Source organism: Mustelus asterias, chromosome 5 (assembly GCF_964213995.1).
Source record: "Mustelus asterias chromosome 5, sMusAst1.hap1.1, whole genome shotgun sequence".
NCBI classification, from domain to species: domain Eukaryota; kingdom Metazoa; phylum Chordata; class Chondrichthyes; order Carcharhiniformes; family Triakidae; genus Mustelus; species Mustelus asterias.
Window position 1 is genome coordinate 133,088,982 of NC_135805.1, and position 12,637 is coordinate 133,101,618.

Here is a 12,637-nt window from a genome sequence, read left to right on the forward strand (position 1 = left end):
AGTCAATTTAATTCTCATTTAAAAACTATTAAATTAAGATTTATATCTTTGAATGCATACTTTTGTCCATTAATCTTAACTTCAGGGAATATTAAAGGTATTTAATATATTTCCAGAGCTGGATGCAGTAACAGAACTGATTGAATATATAGCATTTGTACATCTTTCTTTGCAGCAAACAATTGGGAATAGAGCCGAAATTTCCTCAATATGGAAAGTTTGAATCCTTTTTACATGTTCAAAAGTCAAAGAATTAATTGAATTTGCTTCACTGATTTTTTTATAATGTATTAATTGGGAAGCATAAAATAAATCTTAGCATATATTTATCTCTTCCAGTTGTTTACAATGTGCTTATGACAGCAACCACGGAGCAACAGAAAGGAAAAAATTATTGATAATTAGCGTGATGCAGTGGAAAATGTCTAAACCGAGGTACGTACTATATTGGGACTGTTTTATAATTACAGAATTATTATTTTTTTGATACAACCTAAAATATGACTGTTTTTTTTAGGTAATAATGGTGATGTCCTAAAAGTTTTGAATACTTCTAAAGTAAGAAGATGACCGAGGTACAAGCGACAGTGGAATTCTCAGTGGAGTTGCACAAGTTTTACAATGTGGACCTATTCCAGAGGGGGTAATTGCTCTTTAGATGATTCCTATTACTGGTTCCGTAAGTGATGAACAGTGCAAACAGCTTGCACTGTTAAATTTTGTAGTGATTTAATTACTGTAGATAGCAAACATGCAGTACATTGATTCAAAATATAGTTAAACTTTAGTCTGCTGATATGGTGCCACGGGCAGGAAGTCACTGCAGAATGCTGAATGAAAAAGTGGAAACTGGCAAATTCTAGGACCAATTTTATTGTGCAAGGTAATGCAAACTTTTGAATTTCAGCAGAGAAATAATTTACAAAACTTTACCCTGGCAATTTTATTTTGTCACTCTTTTACTGTCCTTTTAAATGCTCCACATATCTTGCACCTTGCAGTTAACGAGATTGACACTTTAATATCTAATTGTGTTTTAAAACTAGCTATTAGTTGGTGCATGAGACTTAAAATGACTGAGCTACTAATACTTTTCTCCCCATAATAGAATCAGTGTCTTCCTATTTGCATCTCAAATTATGGATTACCTGAAACTAAGATTGTGCCAATTTTGGAATATTGATTATGAACAAAGACTATTTCCTCGGGTGAATGGAGCGGTAACTAGGGGGCATAACTATAGGGTTCATGGTGGGAGATATAGGAAGGATGTCCGAGGTAGGTCTTTTACTCAGAGTGGTTGGGGTTTGGAATGGACTGCTTGCAGGGATAGTGGAGTCAGAAACTTTAGGAACATTTAAGAAGCTATTGGATAGGCACGTGGAGTACTTCGGGATGATAAGGAGGAAATAGCTTGATCTGGGTTTCAGACAAAGCTCAGCACAACATTGTGGGTCGAAGGGCCTGTTCTGTGCTGTACTGTTTTATGTTCTATGTTCTAACTTCTTTCACCCACTTCCAGTGTAAATATGTAAGGGCAGTCATACTGATTGTCTGTCAACAAACATATTCTGTAATATTAATTGTTCTTTAGACTTGTATTTTTTGAGTGAAGTGGAAAATAATCTAATATTTTAAATCATGCCTTAGATTTAGCCCAATAAATATTGTGATCAGTGGCAAAGTAGAGGCATACGGAGATAGGTATGGGCAGTGTTACGGATGCAGGGGTGTTTTGACACTACTTTCAATTTTAAAGTGATGCATTCCTCAGCAGGCTCTATGTCTGCTAGGACCAGCCCAAAATAAGTCCGCGCACACACCAGGATAAGTGCCGATCAACCAGGCCAAATTCTGGGTTGAATTCCCCCCAATAGCAGCGGATGTCTCACATTCACCACTTGGAATTGCAAGATATGGGCCAACATGAATAAACGATAATTCAGAGTTTGTAAGTTTAGTATAACATTCCTTTTTTAATCTTACATAGAAATATTTAAATATATGCAAAACTGAAGCAGTAAACCACAAATTATTTTGGTAAATTGATGTATTCCTTTAAAATTAACATAGGACACTGCAGCTTCAAGGTTTATCATTGAATACGTCTTATTGGCTTTCAACATATTGCATGAGAACTTTATTGCTTTACAATGTGGCTTTTTTAGTTTGGGTTGCATCTCCATAACCCAGTGAATTACAATATTCAGATAAGATACAGGATTGGAAATTGTTAGAATGGTGATTTTAGTGCTGAACGCCATTATGCATCCTGAACCTCTGGTGGTGAATTTGCATTGTAGTTTACTGGAGGGAATAAAACGCCACAGAAATCATCATAATAGATGTAGAATGGTACGACAGGTCAGCACTGATCATTTCCAGCCTGCATTTCGAACAAATGTTGAAGTTACATAAAGTGCATGGGAAAAGGCCATTCAGCCCACCTGATCTATCCTGTCAGTTATGCTTCACATGAGCCTTCTCCCATTACTCTTCATGTAATCTATCAGCATATCTTTCCAATCTTTTCTCCCTTGTGCTTATTTCGCTTTCCTTTAAATGTATCTATACGCTGTTCACCCGTCTGTATTATGTTGTAGCAGATTTCGCTCTGGATAAAGAAGATTCTTCTGAATTCCCAATTGGATTAATTATCCGCAGTCTTATCTTCATGACCCCTAGTTTTCGACTCTCCCATGAATGGATGAAATTTTACTCGGTCATACCAAAATTTTGCAATAACTTCAAATCCTCTATTGAGTCATCCTCAATCTTCTCCTTCCCAGAAAAAGGAGCCAAGCCTGTACTACCTTTCCTGATGAATATATATTCTCAATTTGGATGTTATCATTATGAATTTTTTTTGCACCAAATCCTATGCCTCTATATAAGTTTATAATGTGGAATTAAGAGCTCGGCGCAGCTTTTCATGTACGGTCTAACCAAAGTTCTATACATTTTCAACAGCTTTTCAATTCTATGGTTATATTAAGCTATGTTGCTACTTTTGGTGAGTTGTGAATGTGTAACCCTAGATAGCTGTTCTTCCCATTTAGACTCTTACTATCCAGGCAGTATCCTACCTCCTTATATTTCCTGCCACATTAAAATCAGTTTGCCAGTTGCATGCCAAATCTGCTAGTTCATTAATATCTGTTGTATTCTTCCTCAGTGATAACTATATCCCAAATTCTGTGTCATCCCCAAATTTAGAAATTATACTTCTGATTCCCAACATCCTATTGTTTGTGAATTTTGAACAGCACTGGCCCCAACAATGATCTCTGTGGAACACCTTCCTACTTTTTGCTAGTCTGAGTAGTGTTGGGTAGAGAATTACAGGACTTCTATACAGGAGGTGATATGTCAAAGTCAGGATGGTGTATGATTTTGAGGTGATATTGTTCCTAAAGTGTTTTTCCAAAATAGCAGCATTTGTGTATAACACTCTCCATCATTTTGGACCCAAGGAGGTGTTTTAGTAGGAGAAAATATGCTGAGTGATTGATTAATTTACTGGATTTGAACCCACCAAACCATTTAGTAATGGTCCAAGTGGGTATGGCAACCTATGTGACATTAACTCAGTACTCAAGCCTGCCACTGGTTTTGTTAAAGGGCAGAGCTATAGAATCACATATGCTTTGTATGTGGAATTACTACAGCACCAGATTTCAGAACATTTGGACCTTTAGTTTTTCTGTTGCACGTTAAATACATTCATTTCCTGTGATCCAGAAAAATTATTATTTCATTTGACATCACTTGGTGATGAATCTTTTTGGTAAAATCTGGGGAGACTGTTTCAAGGTATATTGTCCCTCGTAGTATCTGGGGATATGTGCTAGCCTTGAGCTCAGGCTTGAGAAGTCATGCATGTGGAATGGCCTTGCTGGATTTCTTTGAAAAAATAACTGATCTCATAGATGGGGAAGCAAGGGGGAAGTATGTGTTGGCCTTTGCCTTCCTGGATTTCTGAAAGACATTGAATATTTTGGCATAATATGCTATGACATGGATTTGGGACCTGGAACACACGGCCTGAAAAGCTAGTGAGGCAGAAACACATTCACCGCATTTAAAAAAGTACTTGGATGTCTATTTGGAAAGGTGTGACCTGCAGGTTGCATTCATTGCATTGTTCTCATCCACCCTATTTGTCACCACCTCAAATTCAACCAAGTTAGTCAGACATTACCTCATAACAAATCAATGCTGAGTTCCCTTAATTAATCTGTGCTTTTGTAAATAAGATTTATACTGTTCCTCTGAATTGGTTCCTATACTTTGCCCACAACCCAAGCTAAACTGGTCTACAAATTATCCCTTTCATCCTTTTTGGGGTCTGTGAAGACATTATTCCTGTTCCTATTGAGGTTCAACTCATCTGGCCTGTACAGATTCCTCTGCCCAAAAGCAGCCCCAATGCCCCAAGAATCTAAAACCCTTCCTCCTGTACCATCTCTTCAGCCATGCATTCATATGCTTTATCCTATTTCTGTATTCACTTGAATGTAGCACCAAGACTAATCTGGAGATTGCCACCCTTTGATGTCTTGCTTCTTCTTCTTTCCCAACTTGTTAAAATCTGCCTGCAGGACCTCAACATTTTATTACCTGTGTCATTGGTATCATTATGGACCTTGACCTTTTGACTGTTCACCTGCCTGCTCCAGAATATTATGCAAGGGATTAATTTTACAGACAAAGGACAAAAAAATCAAAAACTCATGAGGACTAAGAAGGTGTTAAGTATGTGGAATAGATTATAGGCATAAGAGGTGAAACAATAAACCTTAATAGGTTTCAGGGAGGAATTAAATGTACTCTTAATGACAGATGGTGTTCAGGGTTATTAGAAATGCAGCAAGAAAATATTGCAGGTAGATGGGCTATTTAGACAAAGATCCTCTGCCTGGAGTTGTTACTATGCCCCTAGTTTTAGCTGCCCCTACCTATGGGACCTGGGTTGGAGGGGTGCGGGAGCAGTTTAAAAGATGAGTCAGTTGTTCCTCTGAGCATAATAAAAACAAAAAATGGTCTGATTTTATTTCAGATTTCCACCATCCACTGAATTTTACTTTTATTTCAATCTCTCTGATGGCCTGATATTAACTTGCTCTTTTGAGCAGGCAGGAAAGACCCAGTCTGCAATATTAGTTGAAGGCTTCCCCTATCTGGGGTTGTAGACCAAAAAATTAGTGTTATTTTTAAACTTCCTTTTGTGTCAACAGAGTTCCACTGGCCCTCGCAAGGAAGTTTGGCTGTCTTACTTTCTTGATCTCTGTCAAAGGCTTCTGCTGCCTCATGATCTCTGCCAAAGGCTACCCTCTTACCCAATGTTGCTTGGAGTCATTCCTAGCAGTGGCCCCTTGCCAATACCCATCTTACCAGCTGGTCAGTGATAGACAAGCTGGTCAGGTGTTATGCAGGAAGCTTTTCAGAAATTTATTAATAGAGGCTCCTTTTTTAAGGGTCTCCGTGTTCCCACCTGTGTCAAGTTTATCACCTGACATTGGATCGTCCTGTATCCTTCCTGCCTCTTTTATTTGCGTCCCCTGAAGAAGTAAGTGGCTAATGTTTCAGTATATTTTCATGGATTTTGGAGAAATGCTCACAAGGATATTGTGAGAGACAATAGACCAAAAATGGTCCCCTGGGCTACATACACTGTTTTACAGTTAAATAATGAGCTCAGTCCTAACTGCTCAATGCACATACTGTTTACAGTAGTGACTAGCTATCCCTGAGAGATTCTTTGGCAGCCTAAAAACCTGTTTAAAAAGAAGAGAACGAGAAAAATTCTTACAACCATCAGTGAAGTTTTTGGGGGTAGCTCTCAAATATTTGATACCTGGATACAAAATGCATGACTATTTAATTTATTGATTTTGTGGCGTGAAACATGTAAAGCTTTTCTTTTCAATTCATAATTCAGTTATGTACCATTTTGTAAATGCCAATTTTGTCACAGCGCAAACTTCTGTTTACTGACATGCTATGGATTAATGTGTTCAATTGTAACGTGTCACATGCCGTGTACTGTGAAGGGCAATGTGGAAATCTCAGGGTTGGGCTTTTAAAATCTTAATAGAGGTGGAAATATTGGTTGTGAAATGGTGCTTCCTTTGTTTACAAGTGACCAGAAACAAGAATGCCATTGGGTTGGAGGTGGAATGATTGTAGACCTTTGTATTAGAGATGTTTTAAAGGCAGATCTTTTAAACTGAACACATGAGTTGTGAGGTGATATACACAGATATTTAAATTGATATCACGGTACACGGTGGATAGAAATAACTATTTATAGAAAAAGGGGCCTTAGAAACAAGATTATATCCGTAATTTTGAACAGAGAACAGGAGAGACTTCCTTTAAAGAGAAAGTTGGGAAGCTTTCAGAATTAATTTCTAGCATTAATGGTTGAAGTTGAAACTATATAAACACTGAAAATTAGATTAGATATGTGGATAAAAGAAAATGATGATAAAAGGAAACTTGATTCGGAAAGTTTGCTTGCCTGGAGAGTGAACACTACCATGGAATAGCTGAAATAAATGGCTCATTTAGACTATACTGAAGTACATAATTACTCAAAGGTAAGTTAAACAATTCCCATTCATGCTTCATTCACGCTAAAGTCGAGTTATTGTATATTCAGCAAAATTAGGGAATAAGGAAATGACAAAGACCTTAAACAAGTACTCAGAACCTGTCTTGACTGTAGAAGTTGCAAAATATTTCTGAAAATAGTGGGGAACCAAGGGTCTGGTGAGAATAAAGAACTTTTAAAAATCAGTATAAAGAAAGAAATAGTACTGGAGAAAATAATGGGACTAAGAGGTGGCATATCCCCTGTAGGCATAATAGGAATTTAAGTGGTAGCTGCAGAGATAATGGATGAATGATTTTGATCTTTCAGAATTCCTTTAATCTAGCACAGTTCCCAAGGATTGGAGGGTAGCAAATATAACCCCACTATTTACGATTAAATGAGGGAGGAGAAAATGGGGAATCATGTCGGCCATTTAGTCTAATGTCAGTAGTGAGCAAAATACTAGCATCTATTAACAGAGCATTTCAAAATCATAATATGATTAAGAAGAATAAACAGATTTTTGAAATGGAAATAGTGCTTGGCAAATTTGTTAGAGGTTTCTGAGATTTGATTTGATTTAAACAGTGAAAGGTATTGTTTCTTGCGTGTAATAAAGACAAAGCATAGGGTCATAGAGTACATGGGGGAAAGGAGAGGGTGCAAAATATAGTGTTACAGTCATAGCTAGGGTGTAGAGAAAGATCAACTTAATATAAGGTAGGTCCATTCAAAAGTCTGATGGCAGCAGGGCAGAAACTGTTCTTGAGTCAGTTGGTACGTGATCTCACATTTGTATCTTTTTCCCGACGGAAGAAGGTGGAACATGTCTGGGGTGCGTGGGACTCTTGATTATGCTGGCTGCTTTTTTGAGGCAGGGGGAAGTCAATGGATGAGAGGCTGCTTTATTTGGTGGACTGGGCTGCATTCACAACCCATTGTAGTTTCTTGCAGTCTTGGTCAGAGCTGGAGCCATACCAAGCTGTGATACACCCGGAAAGGATGCTTTTTATGGTGAGAGTCGTAGTGGAAATGACCTTCTGAGAACGTAGAGGCGTTGGTGGGGTTTCTTAACTCTAACATCGACATGGAGGGACCAGGACAGGTCGTTGGTGATCTGGACACCAAGAAGTTTGAAGCTCTCGACCATTTCCACTTCATTCTCGTTGATGTAGACAGGGGCATGTCCTTCACTCTGATGACTATCTCCTTCATTTTACTGACATTGAGGGAGAGATTATTATCGTTGCACCGTTTCACCAGATTCTCTATCTCTTTCCTGTGCTCCATCTTATCATTGTTTGAGATACAACCCACTACAGTGGTGTCATCAGCAAACTTGAAAATGGAGTTAGAGCGGAATTTGGCCACACAGTATAAGGAGTATTGTAAGGTGCTGAAGACGCAGCCTTCTGGGGCACTGGTGTTGAGCATAATCGTGGAGGAGGTGTCATTGCGCATCCTTACTGATTGCGGTCTGTGGGTTAGGAAGTCTAGGATCCAGTCGCAGAGGGAGGAGCCGAGCCCCAAGCCATGGAGTTTGGAGATGAGTTTTGTCAGGATAATAGGAGTCTGACATAAGTGTCTTTGTTATCCAGGTGTTTTAACGGTTGACTGTAGGGCCAGGGAGATGGCATCTGCTATGGACCTGTTGTGGTGATAGGCGAACTGTAGTGGATCCAGGCAATCTGGGAGACTGGAATTGATGTGTGCCATGACTGACTTTTTGAAGCACTTCATAATGATGTATTTAAGAGCCACCGGGCGTTAATCATTAAGGCACGCTGCCTGGCTTTCCTTTGGTACAGGGATGATGGCTGTCAGTCTTGAAGCAGGCATGCACCTCAGAATGGTGTAAGGAAAGGTTAAAGATATCTGCAAATACACCTGCCAGCTGGTCCACCCAGAATCTGAGTGCTCATCTGGGTACCCCATCCGGGCAAGTTGCTTTCCATGGGTTAACTTCCAAGAAGGCCGCTCTGACGTCTGCAGTGGTGACCTTGGATACCAGTTCGGCTGAGGCTTTGGACAGAAGATGTCGTCTCACTGACCTCTTGCTCAAAACGGGCATACAATGCGTTGAGCTCATTGGGGAAGGGTGCATTGTTGCCGGCGATTCTACATGCTTTCATCTTGTAGCCTGTTATGTTGTGCAGATCTTACCATAATTGGTGGATGTCCGTAAGGCTACCTGTCTAGCTTGGTCTGCTACTGTCTCTTGGCATCTTTGATGGATGTCCGTAGATCGTATCTGGATTTCTTGTATAGGTCAGGGTCACCCGATTCGAATGCCTCAGACGTGGACTTCAGTAAGCAGTGGCTATCCCTGTTCATCCATGGTTTCCAGTTGGGGGAAACACGGATTTGCCTCTTTGGCACACCGTCTTCTAAGCACTGACTGATGAAGTCTCTTATTGTAATACCATACTCATTCAGATTGGTCATTGAGTTCTTCAAAATTGACCAGTCCACTGACTTGAAGAGATTGGATTCTCCCGCTTCAGTTTTTGCTTGTAAGCTGGGAGCAGCGTTGTGGTCTGATTTGCCAAAGTGTGGACAGGCGATAGAGCGGTAAGCATGTTTGATCGTGTAGCAGTGGCCTCTGGTGGGACAGGAAAGTGTTGGTAATATCTTGGTTGGACACTCGAGCTTGGCCTGCTTGAAGTCCCCTGCCACAATAACCAAGTCTTCGGGATGTTTTGTCTCAAGGCCATTTGTGGTGGTATATATTTCGTCCAGTGTGGTCTTCATATCCACATGGGGTGGGATGTAGACTGCTGTCTGGATAACAGAGGTGAACTCCCACAGTAGGTAATAGGGTGGCATTTCAGCGTTAGGTACTCTTTGTCCGGGGAGCAGAGACTCGCCAGTGTTGCTTTGTCTGAGCGCCAAAGGTTGTTATTTAGAAGACAGACAACTCCCCTGGCCTTGCCTGAGGCAGCTGTACTGTTCATTCAGTGGATTGAGAAACCCTCCGGTTGTAGGGCACAGTCCGGTGAAGTAGGAGTGAGCCATGTCTCTGTGGAACAGAACATACAGCAGTCTTTCAGTTTCCTGGTTTTAAGTTCATCAAGCATGTTTTCAAGTGACTGGACGTTTGCCAGGAGTAAGCTGGGGAAGGGCCCTGGGACCATGTTATTTCAGTCTCGCCTGCAGGCCTGTGCTTTTCCCACACTTCCTGGAGTGTCTGCTTCTGTTTGGGCCTGGGATTTGGTGTGGGTAGTCTATGGTATCAAAGGTATAGGTGCGTCCCGTGAGGTTCTTTGCTTTGGTTGGTGTGTGTATGGGTGGAGGATTTGTTGCCATGGTTGCGGTTCCTGCATCGGCAGTTGGGTCTCTGCGGTCGGGCGTTCTGGATCGCTGTCGGGCTATGGTTTGAGTTCAGAGGATGTCCAGACCATGCTCCAGCATGGACAGGTTGAAGGCCGGTAAAATGGATGGGGTCTCTGATGTCGCGGGTGAGCCGATGGTTGGGTCCATGTGTTAGGGTTCTCCAGGTCACTGCCAGGTCGGGGTCTTCCTTCAGAGGTCAGAGGATCTCGAGACCTGCAAGAAGATTTAAAAGAGCAGTCTTAATAATTTTTAAGCAGTGGGAATTGGAAGGATGGGTATGGGGGGAATTATTGGATGTAGTACGTTTGGATTTTTAAAAAGCATTTGATCGCCTCCAAATGAGGTCATTACACAAATTAAGGACTTGTGGGATTCCAGGGGGTGAAGGGTAATTATTTACATAGTTTGATCATTGGTTGTTGAACTGAAAAACATAGGAAAAAACAGGACATTTTCAGGTTGGCATTCTGTAACTAACGGGATATTGTAAGGATGGGTACTTGGGCCTCAGCTGTTTATACTCTACATTAATGACATGGATAAGGGGACTGAGTGTAATATATCCAAGTTTGTTGTTGACACAAAGTTAGATGGAAAAGTAAGTGGTTAAGAAGGATGCAAAGAGGCTGCAGAGAGATGTAAATAGGTTGAGCGAGTAAGCAAGAGTATGGCAAGTGGAATACAATATGGCAAAGTGTGAAATTATCCACTTTGGTAGGAAATGTTAAACAATTTTTGGACAGTGGGAGACTAGGAGATGTGTACATTCAGAGGCAAGTGGATTTACTTGTACCTGAGTCACGCAGTTAGCATGCAAGCAATTAGGGAGGCAAATGGTTTGTTTGATTTTGTTACAAAGCAATTGGAGAATAAGAATACTCCAAGAATTTGGATAATGCAAATTGTTCTCTGTTCAGACGTGGCTTGAGTATTTAAGTGGTAACTAGAAAAAGAGTGAGAGTAGGTGTCTTACTGATCATGTCAAACTCGATCCATTTTTTGTGTAATTTAGATGGAAGTGGATGGCTTAAAAATGGGTCTCAGATTTTAAAACTGGAGCTAACTTTGGTTTTACCAATCCTGAGTAACCAGGAGAAAGGACAAGAATATGAGACCTGATACATAGAACATAGAACAGCACAGAACAGGCCCTTCGGCCCACGATGTTGTGCCGGGCAGGTAAATGAGAAATGGTTTTAATTATGTCGACAGTACCATAGAAGTAATAATGGGATCAGGAGCTAAGTGAGGTTTCCTGCATCTGTCAAGTTTTCAGTAGATATGCATGAAATGTCAAAGTTATGTTGGTCAAACTGTGGAATGCTGACCTTGAGAACTGGTGGCTACATAGCAATGTACTTGGGGAAGAACATTGTTTGGAAAACTGATTCCAGAAAAAGGTTGTCCAGAGATAGAGAGAATTAATGAAGTGACAGAAGGCAGGTAGATGATCATCTACAGGGCGAGGAGGTGGAATTAGCTTGAGGAAATTTTGTCAATCTGAATTTGTCCAATGGCATGTGGTTCTATAATGAAGACAGTGGTGCAGCACACAAAGAAGTTAACCAAGATTAAGACCACAGCAGCAGAGTGAGTGGTTATCCATAGAGTAAATGAGACCCAACCCATGAGAATTGATGAGTAATAGTTGTGGGAATTCTGTAATTAGGGGAACTTTTGCCCAATATTGCAGGTGTGACTGGTATGTTACTTTCCAGGTGCTGTGGCAAAGGATATAACAAAATAGCTGGAAAAATTTTGAAGGAGGAAGATTCATCCACCAATCATTATATACTTAGAAGCCAATGGTAATAAGATGCAAGATCTTGTGCATTGTGATCTTAAGACTCCTGCCATATGCAATTTAGAAAGAAGCAAGTTAGACATATAAGACACTGCAAGGCTAGAAAGATGGTGTAGCAAGAAGGGTTTATGATTCCTAGAACATTTGGACCATTTATATCCAGGGTAATCTGGATTGTATCAGTGCCCTTGTAAGGAGGGCTAAGCAAGGCATTGAGGAGAGATAGACTTGAAACAAAGGAAAACAAAAGGGCTAAAAGCCTGCTGAAGATGTTACAAAAAGGAGGCTGGTACAGGTCTCCAACAACACAATCCATGACAAAGTAGCCGCCTTGGTTGGCAGCCTGTCTACCACCTTTAACATTTATTTCCTTCAACAGCAATGCACATTGTATACCTGTGCAAGATGCACTGCAGCAACTCACCAAGGCTCCTTCGACAGCACCTTCTATGAACAAGCTTCTACCACCTAGAAGGACAAACGCAGCAGGTGCATGAGAATGCCACCACCTGCCTCCAAGGCACACACCCGCCTGACTTGGATCTGTCACTGGTTAAAATCCTGGAACTTGGTCCTGAACATGTGGGCAAACCTATGCCACATGGACTGCAGCTTTCAAGAAGGTGGCTCACCACCATATTCTCAAGGGCAATTAGGGCTGAGCAACAAATGCTGACCTAGCCAGTGGAGCTCACATCACATGAAATATTTTTTTAGAAGGACATGATCATTAAAATACAGACACTGGTAGTGTCTGACCTATCAAAATATGGCCACATAAGGACAATATAAATTAATTCTAATCTAGAGCAGGAGTGTCAGTCATGTGGATACAAATTCGTTCAGGACACTCCCGGAGCCCAAGGACAAGACATTGGAATGTCAGAACTGGGAGGATAGGA

The 12,637-nt window shown here is 40.7% G+C and overlaps 1 protein-coding gene across 1 annotated transcript in view; it reads left to right on the plus strand.

Annotated features, from left to right (window-relative positions):
* The window catches only part of fam135a (family with sequence similarity 135 member A), a 208,960-nt gene that overhangs the window by 19,403 nt on the left and 176,920 nt on the right, over positions 1–12,637 (plus strand). The window contains exons 2-3 of the mRNA XM_078213301.1: positions 320–435; positions 518–643. Of these exons, the coding sequence (XP_078069427.1) occupies positions 567–643 (77 nt within the window). The 5' untranslated portion in view covers positions 320–435; positions 518–566. The remainder of the gene's footprint in view (positions 1–319; positions 436–517; positions 644–12,637) is intronic.